At 36.8% G+C, this 18,339-nt stretch overlaps 1 protein-coding gene across 4 annotated transcripts in view; it reads left to right on the forward strand.

Moving 5' to 3' along the window:
* The window catches only part of taok1a (TAO kinase 1a), a 168,011-nt gene extending 150,168 nt beyond the window's left edge, over positions 1-17,843 (forward strand). For all 4 annotated transcript variants that reach the window (XM_060848312.1, XM_060848314.1, XM_060848313.1 and 1 more), the window contains 3 exons: positions 3,325-3,537; positions 8,341-8,523; positions 10,042-17,843. In XM_060848312.1, coding sequence (XP_060704295.1) covers positions 3,325-3,537; positions 8,341-8,523; positions 10,042-10,503 — 858 coding nt within the window. In that variant the 3' untranslated portion in view covers positions 10,504-17,843. The remainder of the gene's footprint in view (positions 1-3,324; positions 3,538-8,340; positions 8,524-10,041) is intronic.
* The last annotated feature ends 496 nt before the right edge of the window (positions 17,844-18,339 follow it).

Raw genomic sequence — 18,339 nt, forward strand, 5'->3', positions numbered from 1 at the left:
TCATTTAAAGCCATGCTGAGTTGGCTGTATTTTACATGTACTTCCAAAAATTGTGCAATCTCATCCTTAGTGGATTCTAAGCTGTTACCAATGATTGAGGTCAGGCTAACCAGCCTATAATTTCCTGCCTTCTGCCTCTCTCCTTCCTTACTTAGGATTGTTACACAAGCCATGTTTCTGTTATATTTTATATATTCTTTATCTTTTATGTTTTGGTTTGTTGTTCTGTATTAAGGCGGCACCAGAGAGTGGCGACACTATACAACACTTCTGTCTCTTTTAAACAGAAACTCGCTCAAATCTTTTTTTATACGACTAGCTAGCTTTCCCTCGTATTTCATCTTCACCCTCTGTTTGATAAAAAAAGGCTTTCCAATCTTGTAGCTTCTCACTCATCTTCTCAACATTGTATGGTTTTTGTTTTGCTCTCTACTTCCCTTGTCAGCCATGGTTACTTCATTCGCCCTTTTAGTATGTTGTTTCTTCCTTGACGGTGAATTTCTGCTGCACCTCCCAAATTACCCCCAGGAAACTCCTGCCATTGCTGTTCCACTCTCCTGCTAGGGTCCTCCTTCAATTAACTCTGGCCAGCTCCTTCCTTATGACTTTGCAGTTACCTTTACTCAATTGTAATACATTCCGAAAGTGTGGTGCTGGAAAAGCACAGCAGGTGAGGCAGCATCCGAGGAGCAGGAGAATTGATGTTTTGGGCATAAGCCCTTCATCAGGAAATTTAGTTTTGTAAATTTAGTTTCCAGCCCTGATTCCCTTACAGCCAAGACCCTGTGATGCTCACAACATCCTACCCATAATTTCAGACTGCGTCACACTGACCTTGTTTTGTATACTGAATGAATTTTAGTAAAACGCCCTCAGTCCTGCGTTGACCACCTGCCCACCTAATAATTGTTTCTTTGTATTGCTGTACTTGAAGGTAGATTCCTGATTCTGTTCTATTAGAGTGTTCTGGAAATGTTAACCTCTCCTGAGGCCCCCTTCTCATTAAATGTTTCCATCACTTCCTATGCAACTGTAAACCACTCTCCTACACACCATTTTAATTTAAAGCCCTGTCTGCAGCCCCAACTAGGTGATTCAGTCAGACTTGAGTCCCAGCGTGATTTCAGCTGGAGCCCACCCCATTGAAACAACTCCCTGTTTCCCTTATACTGGTGCCAATGTCCCATGAATTTGAACACATTTCTCCCGTACCAATCTTTGTGCCATGCGTTTTCCTCTCTATTCTTGTTTACCCTATAGCAATTAGCTTGTGAATCAGGTAGTAATCCAGGGATTATTATCTTTTTGGTTTTGTTTTCTAATTTAGCTGCTAGCTGTTCACATTCCCTCAGCAGAGCTTCTTTCCTCTGTCTACCTGTATTGTTCATACATACATAGACCATAACAATTCAATCTTTTCCCTTTGACTCCTCGGTCTTCTGCAGACCAAATGAGATATCTTGAACCAGGGCACCAGGCAGGCAATATGGTCTTTGGGACTCTTTGTTCTGGCCACGTTGAACAGTGTCTGTACCCCTGACTCTGCTGTCCCGGATTACAACTACATTTTTGTTTTGTCCACCCTCTTGAATGGCTCCCTGTACCATAGTGCTGTGATCAGTTTTCTCATCCTTTCTACAGCTCCCTGATCTCATCCACACAGGGAGCAAGAATCTCAAACCTATTGGACTTGAGGTCTGAGTCTCCTTCAGCATTACCTCCTGATTCCCTCTAAATGCCTCACTCATAGTCATAGCCTCCTATCCCTAATCACTCACCGAATCCAAGTTAGTTAATCTAAGGGCTGTGACTGCCTCCTGAAACAATCCAGATAATTCCTCCCCTCTTTGTGTCAGTGTTCAAACCTTGCACTCCAGCTCATCAACTCTGAAGCCAGAGTTCCTCAAGTGACTGATGCTTGCTACAGATGTGATTACTATGACATACAAGGTCCACCAGCTCCCACATCATTCGGGTAGAATTGACCCTGCATCTCTATTTTGTTTACTTAACTCTTAATTTGCTTTTTTAAAAATTCCTATTGGTCTTTGAGTTTGTAACGTAATATTTCTCCCGTTTACCTTTAATCTGAAACAAAACTAAAATAGTCAAAAAGCGTGGTGCTGGAAAAGCACAGCTGGGCAGGCATCACCTGAGGAGCAGGAGTGTCGATGTTTTGAGCATGAGCTCTTCTTCAGGATTTTTTTCAGATTTCTCCTTCTCAGATGCTGCCTGATTGTGCTTTTCCAGCACCACACTTTTCGACTCTGATCTCCAGCATCTACAGTCCTCACTTTCTCTAATAAACTATAATAGTTAAGTTATTCGCTATTACCAACCATTAAATTTGCAGTTTTCCTGTGATGTCACTTTGTGTGCTAAGCTCCCAATCCTGGACTTCAGTTTTTCCTGTTTAAAAATATCTTGCAAAATGTGAGCCAAAAATCAAGCAAGAAGCAGTTCTTCCCCTCCGCACCAAATTCCTAAATTCATGTTCCCAAGCTACATACTCATTTGAGCTGTGTCTCACTCCTGACTGTGCAAACTTACTTAGAATTTAAATGTCAAAGCATTGCATCATAGAAAATGAAGTTAAAATTTCATAACTTGTAGCCCTTCATTATTTCTTCAAATTTTAAAGTTGATAGTTATAAATATTCCTCTTAGATGTTTTATCTTAAATAAAGTATTCCTCAACTCTTGGTTAGTAAAGTTGTGCCAATGCAAATAGCATCTTTTCCCTTTAAATATTTCTTCAAAATTATCTACACTTGAATAAAAACCACTATATTAGGTTTAATTCCTGCGAGTTAGCTTCCAGGAGAATTTGTTGGTTAAAGCTATTCTCACTAGGTCACTCACTGTTTGTGTTACTGGCATCAGCTCGCTAGATTTCTGATGAAAGAAAGGAGCAAACCTGTTTGGTCAGTTTGGGACAGAGAAATGCCAAATGTCTTATAATTTTTCTTGACTTGTAATGGGAAATATTTGTATTGGCTGTACTTCTTCCTTTGATTTTCACAATCACTGTCAGTTTGTTTGAAAAGTAACAGACCAGGAGAACAATTAATTTATTTGAATGAAAAACAAGTTCTGTATTTTAATTGTGATGGACAGTTCATTTTAAAATAAATATTGAAAATTAAACTGTATGGTATAAATATAGTATATATTTTTACAAGTATGTTATCCAGTCATTTTCCTTGCTTTTCTATTACAGAAACTTTTTAAATCCAGTCTTGAAAATGTCTTTCTGTTCTGTCGAAACTTAGAATTGTTGATCTCGATAAAAGGTGTTTGAAACAAGTTTTCTGTATTCTCTAGTCAAAAGAGCTGCAAATCAAAAAACAATTCCAGGACACTTGCAAGATTCAGACAAGGCAGTATAAGGCACTTCGCAACCATCTGTTAGAAACTACACCCAAAAGTGAACATAAAGCTGTGCTGAAACGATTGAAGGATGAACAGACACGAAAACTGGCCATACTTGCTGAACAGTATGATCACAGCATAAACGAAATGCTGTCAACTCAGGCAGTAAGTATAAAATTAAACTTTAACAGATCTAATTTTGTTCAGTTGGGTGATTAGCTCCTTACATTGGATTTATGAGTGTTTATTTTCGAGTGGAAGAATGGTTTGCGATCTAAGTATCAAAACCATGTGACATTTAGGAAGGATAGGACAAGTTGGAAGAGTAGCTCTGTTGATTAATATTAGCACAATAGGGAGAGATGTTCTAAGTTCAGGAAAGCAGAATTGCTGGAAAAACTCGGCAAGACTGGCAGCATTTGTGGAGAGAAAGCAGAGTTAATGCTTTGAGTCCACTGACCCTCCTTGAGAACTAATTTGTAACGAGGAAAGAATGTGTATATATACTGAAGTAGTAGTGCGGTAGGAGAGGAAAGAGTAAATATAAGTGGAGATGGAGCCCAGACAGAGAGAGAACAACAGCTGAGCAGACAAAGAAATATGTAAAAGTTAGCCTGGAAGAATCAATACCTGCTAATGGAGTAGCTGAGAATGGGTTGGTTGTGGTAGCAGCCCATGTGTGATGACAAGAACTGGTGTGTGAAGGTTGGGGTAAGGACATGGGATAAAGTTTAAAAATCACAGCGCCAGGTTATAGTCCAACAAGCTTATTTGGAAGCACTAGCTTTCAGAGCTCTGCTGCTTCATCAGGTGGTTGCGGAATTTAAGATCGTAGGACACAGAATTTATAACAAAAGTTTACAGTGTGATGTAACTGAAATTATATACTGAAAAAGACCTGGCTTTTTTGTTAAGTCTCTCATCTTTTACAATGGGCATATTGGTTTCAGTTTTCAGTTGTTTCTCAAGGCAACTGAGAATGGGCATTAAATGCTGGCCGATGCCCACATTCCATGAATGATTCTTTTTTTAAAAAAGCATCACAATGACAAGATTTTAAACAGACAGTCTTGGTGCTAATAACAGGGAAAAAAAATGATTTTTATGTCAGTTTAATATCTCCTCTGTCTTTGGATGTGATTTTAAACCAAGGCAACAAATGGATGCAGAAGGTTTCATGGTGCATCTTTCAAAGAAGAACCGGGAACTCCCAGTGTCCTGGACAGTTTGTATCCCTAAATGGAAATCTGGAATTCAGAGCAGATACCAAGAATGGTAGACCAATCCCAAAGAACCAAGTGATCATCATATTCTCTGATACCCCCGTATTTCTTTCCAACCAAATTAAAATTAAATGGTCACTTGCCTCCTTGATGTTAGTGGCACAACATGCAGAATTGACTCTCATGTACTTATGCAAAACATTTGTTTTTATTTGTTGTATAGTGCTATGAATTCCTATGTTCTCTAATGTCCTATGATGATCCACATGTTGCGGTGAAGAAAGTGGAGATGGACAATTCTCTATTTAATTCTCTGCTCCAGGACTGAAACCTAGGATTAAGATAGAAGAATACCTTGAGAAAATATATAAATCTGAAATAAATTGTGAATTTTAGATATATTTGAAGTAACTTTGCCATCAACAGTAACCAAATGTGTGAGCTTGCATTGCAAGCCTCGACAGCACTTTCCAAAAAGAGATCCAATTTGGGAAGATATGATCAACCAGTGTAAAGACAAGGCAAGAGAGATATCTATTAATATGGAAAATGGTTGACAGTGACAGAAAAGACTACAGATTTCAAATCTGAGTAAATCAATAGAAGGAATTGAGATTACCAAATTAATAAAAGGTCAAAACAAAAGGTTCCATCTAAATTCATGTTGCATTTGAAATAAAACGCATGAACTAATAACACAAATAGCAATAATTAAGTGTGTCTGATGGCCATTATAGAGACAAAGTCGACAAGCAGGAGGCTAGAAGAACACAGCAAGCCAGGCGGCAATAAGAGTTGGAGACGTCAATGTTTCAGGTAAAACTCTTCAGTACTGAAGAAGGGTTATACCCAAAATGTTGTTTTTCTCACCTCCTGATGCAGCCTGGCTTATGTTCGTCCACCCTCCTGCTTGTCAAGTTTGATTCCAGCATCTGCAGGTTTTTTTCATTAGAGTCAAAGCTATTGCATTATATTAGTTGTGACTGAATATTGAAAGGTATATGAAGTCAAGATGTGGAGGGGGACTTTCTGTTAAAGGTTATATTAACAGGGAGAGATTATCTAGATTTTGGAACTGGGATATAGAAGCAGTTTAGGTAGAGATGAGAAATGAAAGCTGAAGGACACTTGTGGGATTGATGTATAGGTCTACAAACAGTAAAAAGAAAGAAGTAATAGGAGCTTGTCGCAGTGATAATCATGGAAGATCGTAATCTGCACATAGACTGAAAAATCAATGTGTATTCATGTGCAGTCCATGACCTCTGCCACTGGAAGAACAAGGACAACAGATGCATGGGAACCCACCACCTGAGTTACCCTCCAAGCCCCACATCAGTTCTACCTTTACTGTTGCTGGGCCAATATCCTAGAACTCCCTAACTATGGGAGTACCTACAACTAATCCACCGCTATATTTCAAGAAGGTAGCTCACCATCATCATCTTAAAGTCACTTATGAATAAGTAATAAATGATAATCTATCCAGTGATGTCTTTGCCCTGTGAAAGAAAGAAAATAAGAATAATGTGGAGTTACATACTGTAAGTTGTACAGAACTGATTCTGCTCCTCTAAGCTGCTCATGTCATTCACTGATGCACATTCTGTTTTATCCTTTGAAGTGGCCACTCAATATTCAAGTTAACTTTTTTTTGCTGCCTCTTTGGGGAATGGCCTTTTCACTTTTATGTTACCAAGATTAGAAATAGGGAATCATAGACATGAAAGGTAGTACATTCCTTTGTCTATTATATTTCTACTTGAATGTTTTTCATCAAATGAGGGAAGAAAAAAATTCTCTTGGAAATATAAGCTATCTATATAAGTGACAGTGAGTACTGTAAACCCCTGATTCATATGAAAATAAACTGAATTGATCAATCTAAGGGTAGAGGTTTTATTGTAAGCAGCGTTATCAGGGTTTGTCTTTTAAAAGAATATGCTGAGGGTTTCCAACTCGTTTCCAAACATTTGTTAGGGACTTTGTCGAAGCATTCAAAAATGGACTTCTCCCCATGTCTGCGTGGGTTTCCTCCCACAATCCAGAGATGTACAGGTCAGGTGAACTGGCCATGCTAAATTGCCCATAGTGCTAGATGCATTAGTCAGGGGTAAATGTATGGTAGGGGAATGGGTCTGGGTGGTTAGTCTTCGGAGAGTTGGTATGGACTTGTTGGGCCAAAGAGCTTGTTTAAAAAATGAGGTCTGCAGATGATGCTGCCTGGCCTGCTGTGCTTTGACCAGCAACACATTTGCAGCAAAGAGCTTGTTTCCATACTGTAGGTAATCTAATCTTTAAAAAAAATGGTCTGTAGCTGATTGAAGGCATTGAGTATCTAGCAGTTGAAATAGTATTGCAGATTTTGAAATTATACAATTTATTTGACTTTCACTTTAGAAAGGCAATGCCATTTATGGAAACATAAACTTGCATTTTACTTTTTTCAATGATCTTTATGGACTTTCAGTGTAGCTCATAACCAGCAGATGGCACTGTTAATGGACTGTACATGTGACCTTTTCTGAGAGAGTAACTATCTTTCTTAATGGATCATACATGAAAGTTTCGTATTTGGACTGGTGGTTCCCAGTTCTATTATTTGAGTTTACACAAATCTGCTTATTTGTGTAATTTGTGATAGAATTATTTTAACTGTTTCTAATTTACATTAACCATTCAAAATATGTTTTAATGGGAGTTGTATTTATCTGTCAGTCTGTTAACATCTAAAATTGAATTTGTAAGTCGAATTTACTACAACTGATATTTCTGTCAGTTCATGTTTGCAGTAAAAAGTACTTTGAGGCTTACTTCAATTTGTGAAGCTTCTATTGGTTTAAAATAGTAAAAAAAAAAGTCGTTTATGCAGTAGAAATGGAGAATACAAAAGTCAGATTGTTGCATCACTTGCATAAAGTAATAGTAGGTCACTGAGATGTTCTCCACATGTTGGCAAGGAGTCTCTTAGCAGCAAAGATCAGACTTTTTGCTATTTGCTTCACATTGCTGTTGCACAGACTTCTTATGGGCCTGTCGGCAGATTTCCAGTCATATAAAGAATCTGTTTCAATGCAGAACTCTGTAGACAATGTATGGCATCTTTCAATAGCAAGCAAAGCAAAGATCTTTACCCAATTAAACTATGAAGAGCCTAAACCAGAATTTTAAAAATACACAGGAAATACAAATTACACTGACTGTGACCAAGAAATTGAATAAAAATTGGGAATTCTAAGTAAGATTCAGGGAGAGAAACGAAATATTTTTTAAATTATTTTTCTTCCATAGAATTAAGACTCTATACTTCTAGGAATTAAATTTTCAGGACAAGGAAGATAGTTCAAAAGTAATCAGCATTTATTACATCCCAAACATTTGCAGTTGTTTTTACTACAAAAGTAATGGGAAATACCCAAAGTTCACAGTCTTTTAAGTGCTGAATCAGCAATAGAGATTTATGTGGGCAGGCACCTGTAGGTACAATGTGACTAATATTACTACAGTAAAATCTGAGCCAATATTTTGATGTTAGAAAGCTTTCAGGTCTACAGGATGATGCAGAAGTCTTTTTTTAAACAGAATTAAAGCCAAATATGTATTAAACCAAAACTGAAGTACAGTAATATAGAAAGATTTAACACTTCAGGGCATATGTCTCTTCAGACCACTATTAGCAGGTCTGAGCAATCAGTCCATCTTAATTCCAAATATTCATTATTTATTCTATTTTCACTTTTTACAGTTACGTCTAGATGAAGCTCAGGAGGCTGAATGCCAGGTTTTAAAAATGCAGTTGCAGCAGGAGCTTGAGCTGCTTAATGCATACCAGAGTAAGATAAAAATGCAGACTGAGGCGCAGCATGAGCGTGAACGCAAGGAATTGGAGCAGAGAGTCTCATTACGTAGAGCCCTACTAGAGCAAAAGGTACTGTGTGATGCTTTCAGTGAAAATTAACATGCTAACCTATTCCCAGCATTTCAACCGTTATCCAGTGTTTTTAAACGAACTGTAAGAATCCTTTTCAATTAATTACTGCTTGTGAACTCTGTCTTCCTGATTCATCTATAAACATTTATATTTGTATTTTAAGTACTTTGACAATTTCATAAAGTTTTAGCAATTTTTCATTTAATTTTGAAGAGTTAAAGTAATCAATTTCTTCCGCTAGTTCTTTTATGATCTCAATGCTGTGATAACTAACCTTTCAGAAATGCTCTTGTGAAAAAAAATTACTCTTTTGTACAACAAACAGTTTGTAATGTCTAGTTACATAGTTTAGCTATTCATTGGTCTCCTGATCTGTGGGGAACTGAGGTGCACTCCACAGCAGGTCTTGGTGGACATGTTGGTGTATGTCTTCCACTCACTGGGAATAATGGTCATAATTGTACTCACGTTATCCCCCATCTTCCTCTTCTGAGGCAAGTGGGCGGCTTGTCTCATATCCTGCCTGAGTTGAGTGCTGTGCACTTTTATTGAGAAAGTTTGAAACCGGGGCCCCTGCTGTTGGGTCAGTGGTGAAATGTAGCTTTTTATCCTGTATGTGTACCATAATTCTATCCATCTTTGATGGCTTCTTTAAGGGAAAGAGCCTGTGAAACTGAAAGCACCTAGTTTAACCCCTCGTAACTTAAAAGGAATGCTCCACATTTTCTGCGTGAAGGAACATTGAAACAAAACTGTAACTTGGTTCCAATATATAAAAAATGCACTTAACACTGGAGGCAGGTTTTCTTAGATATATTTCATAAGTCTCAAGGATTCCTACACACATTCAACCTTTACTGCTTTTTACACTAGCTTTATTTTGGAATGGGCATTAGTTAAAACCAGATCAATGTCACACGTATTAATAAATAGCTGACATGCTGCAGACAGATATTTCACTGCTCTGAATAGATGACTGGATTAGAAGTTCCAAATTACACAGTTGTGTTGGTGCAAGTGATCAATCAGTTGAGTGTAAGCCATTATTTCTATCAATTTTCTGACTTATAAGAGCTTGACTGTCCCAGTTGCTTTCGTTAGTCAAGGGAAACATTAATGGCATTAGAGTACACATGCAAGAAGTTCTGAGATGGTCTAAATATTTGTTAGTAAAATATTGCTGCATTCCCTGCTTTCATTGATAAACAGATGATAATACTGTGCCAACAATCCAGTGCAGTACTCAAAATTGTAATTACTACCCAGAGCCTAGAGAACAGTTCATGACAATTTAGAAGCTATAAGTTATTTCAGTTGCATAAACATGTGTCATTGCATTGTTTTTACTATGCTGCATATTAACAATATATTTAATCTGAAACAACTTGCAAGCAATATTTGGAAAAGGTTTTACAGTATTTTGTAACTTAATGTGCAGAGGCTTTATCCATTAATCTTTGTAAATTAGTAAACTTATTGTGGTTTCATATCTCCCATTTGTATTTTTGATTTTAGATTGAGGAGGAGATGTTGGCACTACAGAATGAACGCACTGAGAGAATACGAAGCTTACTGGAACGTCAAGCCCGAGAAATAGAGGCTTTTGACTCTGAAAGCATGAGACTTGGCTTTAGCAACATGGTCCTTTCTAATCTGTCTCCAGAGGCTTTTAGCCATAGTTACCCTGGAGCTACCAGTTGGTCTCATCACCCTTCTGGAGGAGCAGGGCATCACTGGGGTCACCCCATGGGTGGCCACCCTCCAGCCTGGGGTCACCCTATGTCAGGTGGATCCCAACCTTGGGGACATCCTGCTGGCCCTGTTGTTGCTGTGCCCAGAGGAGGTGGTATGGGGGTCCGCAACAGTCCCCAAGCTCTCAGACGAACAGCTTCCGGAGGCAGATCGGAGCAAGGCATGAGCAGGAGCACAAGTGTCACATCGCAAATTTCAAATGGTTCACACATGTCTTACACGTAATTTTAATAGGTTGGGGGAACAGTTGTATAACTGCTGTCTTGCCTCAATGCTCTGCAAAAACCGCCCATTATGCATCATTTTGAAAGCCTTCTATTGGTACTGCGGTTGGGATTAAGAGTGTGGGCATGTTTGTCTAGCCTTTCAGGAAAAACACATCTTTTATGTTAATACAGATTTTTTGTCTTTTATCAACACATCATACATTATCTGTTTGATCAGCCCTTGAAAAAAAATGTAAAGGAAGACCAAAAGATAATTCTTGCTGAGCCTTGTTCTCTCCAGTTGGTGGCATTGTGGCACCATTACATCCCATTTCTTGTCCTCATTTAGCAGTATATTTTTCAAGGTGGTGGTATTGGGAATTTTCTTCATTTTAAAAAAAATACTTCTGGTTGCCATTTACTTCTGCTGGCCATCAGACACATACTTTTTCAAGGGCTGAACCAGTAATCTCACCAGCTGCTAACTGACGTTATATTTGTTTGCCTGAGGCATTGATCTGCTGAAGTAGGTATTATATGGAAAAAGAAGTTTTGATTCTATTTCTTGGGCAGAAAAAGTATATTGTGAACAGACTGGAAGTTAGGCTGATTTGAAGTGGGACCGAATTAAAGTCTGGTACAAGCATTTAGTATTTATGTACAGCCGCAAACCTGTTTTTGTTTACTGGTCAGTTACTCATCTGGCATTATCCCTTTGCTACATTATCTGTGAATTATTTAGCCACTAACATGTCTAGAGTTTGGAACTAGTTAATGAGGAATATTAATGTTAACTAATGCATAACAATGATGCCATAAGTAATTCGCCAAATAATAGATTAAAGAAAGACTGCCGTTTGCTAATTGTTTTGATTTCCCCCACTTCATAATTTTCAGATTTATTCATTGTGTACAGCATTTTTCTTTTTGCAAATCTTCCCACCACCTATTGAGCATGCTATGTGGCTCCAAAATGGTGTTACTGCATCGTAATGAACATGCTCCAAATTTAAGGTGTTTACAAACTACCATAGAAAGCAGTTTTAAACTCTACATATTAAAATTAACAGTACATTACCATTACCAATAGAAACCACATATATTGTTCTTAAAACGGTTTCGATACAGAACACTATTTTTAAATTATACAGATAGTATAATTTTATTTTTTAATAAGTAAAAGTTAGAGTGTTTTTGTAATAGGCTGTTGTACAATGTGTTCTGACTTTTGGCACATTTCAATAAGGACTTTACATTGTGCGTGGTCTATGAGTTGTACAATAATCTATTGCCACTATACTGTGAACATTATTGTCCCTTCAGAAAGAACACTGCAGTAAGTAAAACGCTTCCCTAAAATTCAGGTTACATCGGAAAAGTTTGTTTTTAAATTGAAGAATGTATGTATCTGTAAATATGTAGTAAATTGGAATTGCTGAGCTGCTGGCCTAGTTCCTGACTCTTTTTATACTGAATTTAGGTTCTGTCAACTAAAAACAAGAACTTAGTGCCATTATTAGCACCAGTGAGCATGCCTATGACTTTTTAGCTTTCTATGTATCACTATTACTACACTGTAGTATAATGTAACAAGTCTTAAATGTGTTATACAGACAAGAAAATACATCTGAAAGCTATGCTTGCTTCCCTTCCTTACAGTGCTGACTGACTGGGCAGTAAAACAATTCCTTGTATATACTGCATTTCACATAAGAACTACTTCTGGTATAAAACTTATGGTGAAATGATATTAAATCTTGCCAATAACCTGGTTTGTTATTTCATGCGACATTGTGCAACTCATCACTTACGTTTAGTTGTCATTTCTTTTGCCAAAATTATCTATATTGGTAAGAGGGAAGACTAGTTAAGTGTTTTCACACCTTTAACTTCACTGTTACTTTGGCACAGTTTGAATTTTCCCTCCCACCTGATTCCATGTGATTGGTTTGTTTGTTTCCTTGGTTATAATTTTAATACTAGAAATTCATACCCAGTAAAGTGTTGCCTGTACTCTAAGAAATTCTAACTTATTAAAAGAATGTAAGCAGAACCAAGTGCTGAGAACGGAGCATTTTTCAACTTGCTCTTAAGCAATGGTACAGTGATATTTTTTTTAAGCAGCTGCTTGGATAATTTTTGCTCATGGAAACTCTTATTCAAAATTTCAGATTTGTAGTCAACATTGCTTAGATCATAACAGATCATAAATGTTGTCTACTTTGATAATTGAGATCAGGCAGTCTGGTGTGAACCTTACTGATTGAAGTATTTTTGTTGGTTAGCTAAGATCGTGATTAACTGACTTTGCATGCATATTTTATTGAACAACATCAGTGAGTTATTATTCCAGAGTTTCTTCTGTTCTTACATTGTTAAAGATGACATTCAAAAAATCACTTAGGCAACAGTGATCTAAAGCAGAACTTGCTACTTTATCACAGACTTAATGGCTTATAGCTACTGATTTTTAAAACTGAGAATGTTTTATTTGTGAATTGGAGTTGGTGACAGTTTAGTCATTTAAAATTACATTTTTAATGTCATTTTGGTTTAGAATCCGTTACATAATTCCTCTAATTTATTAGTAGCTTCTATTTTTTAATAAATTTAGTGTCTCATATTTTTAAAAAATGGACTATATATGGCTCTGTAAATGTTAATTTTTACTTTTGATGATGAAATCCTTAGAACCTGTTGTACAAAGTTAGCTACATGATCTGCAAAATACCTCGATCAGTGTTGCTATGACCAGCTTCTAGGTATTCATGAGAGTGTGCCCAAGGATTCTACTCCTATTTAGCTGTATTTTCCCTTCCCAAGCTAGAGATACGTGGTTCCCACTTAAGACTCCCTGGTTATACCGCGCAGATTGGAAATTGGCAATAACCTCCCATTGCATCATGCAACATGTTGAAATTCAGCACCTTGAGCCATCACACAATAATTAGCACACTGAGAGCAACAAGAGTAAAGATTCCATTTTCTCTATCATTTATCTCTGCATAGGGAACAAAAATTCAAAACTTAAATAGTGAGCAAAAATTGGTGGAAAATGAACACTATTCAGTGAAATTCATTATGTGCAATGAGTGAGAATGTTTTGGATTCCGCGAGTGCTATTAGAAAAGAGTGAATGTCAGCAATGATGAATGCTGCACCCTTTAAATGAGATTCTGATTGCTGCTCTGTGTAATTGAAAACCAATTCTAAATCTTAATTGCTGAACAATTTATACATTTGGCACTCATTTTATATATAAGATGCCACATGAGTGAGGGGAAAGAGGGTATCTAGTTATAGTTCAAATGTGTCCCAACAACCTTACGGTATTTATTGGGTAATTCTGAGCATGTAGGTCACCTCCATCTTATGTAATGTATGTATTAAAAATTGTTCTAAGTACCATTTTAGTATGAAATACAAAAGAAAGAAAATATTAATCCCTACTGCTCTTTCTGACAGTCTTGTGTGTTCTAACTTTGCTTTCATTTAGTGACTGTTCCTGACTGCTCAGTAGGCACCTTGACCACTTGTGCCATTAGCCTGAATATGCAACTCAACCACAGGAAATTGACTGAAAAGTATGTTTTGTAGTTACGGTACTCGCCATATTTGACGTTAAGGCTGTGGAAAACCATTTTTCTACACCTAGGTGACATTTGAAAGAGTTGAAAATGGAGGAGATGCCAAGAATTTATTTAAGACCATATGAAAATATTTATTTCTTCCTGAATGAAAGAAATGTACTGTCAGTCACTGCATATAGTGAGATGAGTAGTGATACAAGGTGCTCCCTAGTTTTACTTTGGAACTTAGACTTGTTAGAATGTTGTGGTTTGGTGGTTAATGATTTGCATCAACATGTAACACTGAGTTAAGTAGATTTGCAAAGAAAAATAAGCTTTTTCCAGTACACACACAAGTTAGTGAGAGTCTAATCTGTAATCCAGTTGGAGTTCTCTTTGGCAGGTGAAAACATTAATTATCTGCCTTTGTTTTTGTTTCATTTTTAATTAGTTTGCACAAAGCATGGTCTGACTGCTAAAGTGCAATTTTAAATTCAAGCATAATTCTTCAATTTGCTAATCCAAACCAACTGTTCAGGTGGCTGCTACATGGGGAAAACAGGTAAAAAGACTGAATTCTTTCTGGTTAACTCTCCTCCATTAACTATGTAGATGCATCTCGTAAGGGAAAAATGCACTTCATTAGATTATTCCACCCTCATGTAGGAATCCTGCAAAATAATAAAGCACATTTTAGGAGAAGGCAGGATGATATCTAATGTAGAATCCTATGAAGTCATTGAGTACAGAGAGAAGCGTTTACCATTGAAGTCAAATTACTATGTACATTTGTTTCAAGAAAAATATTAATCAAAATGTCTACAGTATTGCATTGTATAATTAACTTTGGCATTTTTTGATGAGACAATATAGTTGCCAATTAATGCTATAATGTGAAGTAGCATAGTAACAGTACAGTTTACAACGTGACTTCACCATCTATTTGCAGTAATATAAAGACAACTGCAGTTGCTGGAAATCTGAAACAAAAACAGTGTGCGCTGGAGAAACACAGGTCTGGCAGCATCTGTAGAGAGAAAAGCAGTTAATGTTTCAAGTCCAGTGAATCTCTGGTTGAGGGGTGGGAGTGAGGAGAGTGTGTGTGTGTTGGGTAAAAGTTGAATGCATGGTGATGGTGCCTAGAGAGACAGAGGACATCTGCAAGGTTTTTTCAACTGTCTGAAGGGCATTCAGCTCTACTGGTCACAATCAAACTCATTTACAGTTGAAGGTCTGGGATTTTCTTTATGAACCACATTGAAGGATGATGAATAATGTAATCAAAATTTCAGTTTTATGAATAACAGTATTTTGAATGTTTTGAATCTCCATATGGTAGAACTGATGCTAAACTTTCTTATGATAAATTGCCAAACAGTTTATAAATCCCATCAATTATGTAAGGTCTGGTTAGGAAATATGGGGTTCCACAAGCTGCGACTCTTCTCTGCTTAGCATCCTCTCAAGGTCGCATTGCTTGCTTGGAGTATGTGACTTCTTTTGACCCTGGTTTTGCAGAGAGAGAGAGAGAGAAGGTGCTGCCCTGATGTCTCCATCTTGTAGTTTTGTGCCTCTTTGTTTCTTCTCTCTTCTGTCTTTTGGCATCACGGCTGTGTACTCTATTCCCCCCGCCCCGATTCCACCTTTAGGAGTAAATTACTGCACATGCTGGAAACTGTACTGAAAACAACAAATCCCGGAGATCACAGCAGGTCAGGCAGCATCAATGGAGAGAAAGCAAGCTAATATTTCAAGTCTAGATGAATCTTCTTTAGTGCTTTGATGAACACTCATCTGGATTTAATGTGAACATACATTCTCTCCATAGATGCTGCCTGACCTGCTGTGATGTCCAGCATTCTTTATTTTCAGTACAGATTCCACCTTTCCCCAGCTATCTTCAGTTCTGAAGAGTCACTGGAGTCGAAATATTAACTCTATTTTATATCATTAGATGCTGCCAGACCTGCTGTGTTTCTGTATCATCATTCTGCATTGTTTGAGATTAGTTGTGTTGATTTTCATTGAAATTCTTGGGTGGAAGCATTATATCGCTCCCTACATAGCTATTGAACGTAAAAACAAATTGCATCAAGGTTGAGAATGATTTGTAGATCAGTGTTGTCTAATTGAAATCACTAGTGGCAGTGAAACCAGTTCAGCCAAATGCCCTGATTAGTAGAAAATGCCTGCCATGTACCTATAAGTGCAGATTATGAAAAGTTAAATATCCCACGTAGTGCAAATGAACATTGGGATGATATGCTCAGTATGTATTACTTTTAATTTCTAATCAAAAACCAAATAGTCACAAAGGGATTCTCATTTAGCCATATGTGGCTTAGTACTTGACAATATGGCTAAGGATAAGTTGCATTTAAGATGAGGGCATCATGAAGTTGAGCAGTCAAAAATGATATGGGAAGTGAAGTGGGAAGTGAACAAACAAAAATGAGCTTCTATATATAATCATTGCCCAGCAGCAAATGTCACACATTAATTTGTTGTTTAATCCAGGGATGTTGCACAGCTTTCTCTCCAAATAAGCTTTTGCTTAAACTCTGGAATGCTCTTTATCTAGATTCACTGTTAGAACAATGATTGGACATTGCTGCCGAACAGTCAGGACTGGCAGAAAGGGAGCTCACAAAGATCAACCTAGCGCTAAAATCTGTGGAATATTCAACAGTAGGTTATTATGGTATCGTAGTAATCTGTTAACGTGTAGTACTGAGCTTACCTATCATTGAGCTAGGGAATGACTACATACTGTTTGGTAAGGTAATCTAATGTTCTTAGTTATAAAAAAATCCCTTTTCTCTTGCTGTAGTTGTCGCTGGCTCTGAACAAACAAAAATCACAACTCTTACTGGGGATTCTGATAAATTAATGCAGTTCCATTTTTAAAAGTATAATAGTGCATATAATGAAAGTTGGCCTAATGACTTGACATCTTGTAAATGCATAATTTTATTAACAATTTCTTTGCATTAGGATATTTATATGGTGTAAACGGTTAAAGAAAACCACTAAACCCGCACAGTACTTGAAGAGAGGGTATTTGTACTAAAATACAGATGTTCATTACTAACTACGCTATCAGAATCCCTTTTGTTTTAGTATGCAACAAAAAATAGTTTAATGTGCATTAGTAATGAATGAGGGACTGTGAGAAATGTTAATATTGTACATTTTAAATAGCTTGCAGGAATTGTGACAAAAACTTGAGATTTCTAACATAAACATTAAAAATGTTTTAACACTAATCCCATGGGGTGAAAACAACACATCATGAATGTATAACCTAATCTAACCTAGAGCAACTGGCTGGTTTTAACAAATCAGACAGCGTGTTTGAGCTTATTCAACTTTATCTCTTTACATTTCTATTCTATTTTGGAGTTCTTATGTTCTCGGCATAATTCTGATTTTATTTGCACATATATGGTAGAAGAATCTGAATTATAAATTTTAACAACCAAATTTACTTTAATCATTTTTTTTAGAAATATGTTATTCCAGTCGTTGATAGCCGGTTACCAATAAGTTCCTTCATTTACTGGTATTCTTTTAAAAATTGTACAGTAAAAATGTCAGTATTCTGGTAACTTCTGGTTCAACATACATTAGCTCATATAACCTGTATTAATTGTATAGATTGTGAAGTTAAGCTGTTACCAAGTGTCAGAGAAAGAGAATAGGGTCATATGTAATATTTTGTTTGTAATTATCCTTTGTATTGTTACAAAGGAGATGTTAAAATCAACTGTAATAAAATAATTTTAGTACAGCTTGTGTACTTTTGCTCATTTATCTGTTATCTCAGATGGCTATGTTGTAAACTTATGAATTCTTTGTGATTCAGAAACCTACATCATTTGATAGTGTTTGGTCTGATATAAATGTAACCATGCTGATATTACTAATTGAATCAATTAAGATTTGGAGTGTTGGACTGGGGTGTACAAAGTTAAAAATCGCACAACACCAGGTTATAGTCCAACAGGTTTAATTGGAAGCACTAGCTTTCGGAGCAACACTCCTTCATCCGGTGATAGTGGACGTCTCAATCCTAACAGAATTTATAGCAAAAATTTACAGTGTGATGTGATTGAAATTATACATTGAAAAATTGATTGTCTGTTAAGCCTTTCATCTGTTAGAATACAGTGATAGTTTTACTTCTTTCATGTGTAAATCACAAAACCTTTTTTTAAAAAGTTGCATTCTCGGGTTAGCTGTTAACAATGGTGATAGCTAGACAATAATCACCATTGTTAACAGCT

Source organism: Hemiscyllium ocellatum, chromosome 31 (assembly GCF_020745735.1).
Source record: "Hemiscyllium ocellatum isolate sHemOce1 chromosome 31, sHemOce1.pat.X.cur, whole genome shotgun sequence".
Classification (NCBI taxonomy): Eukaryota; Metazoa; Chordata; class Chondrichthyes; order Orectolobiformes; family Hemiscylliidae; genus Hemiscyllium; species Hemiscyllium ocellatum.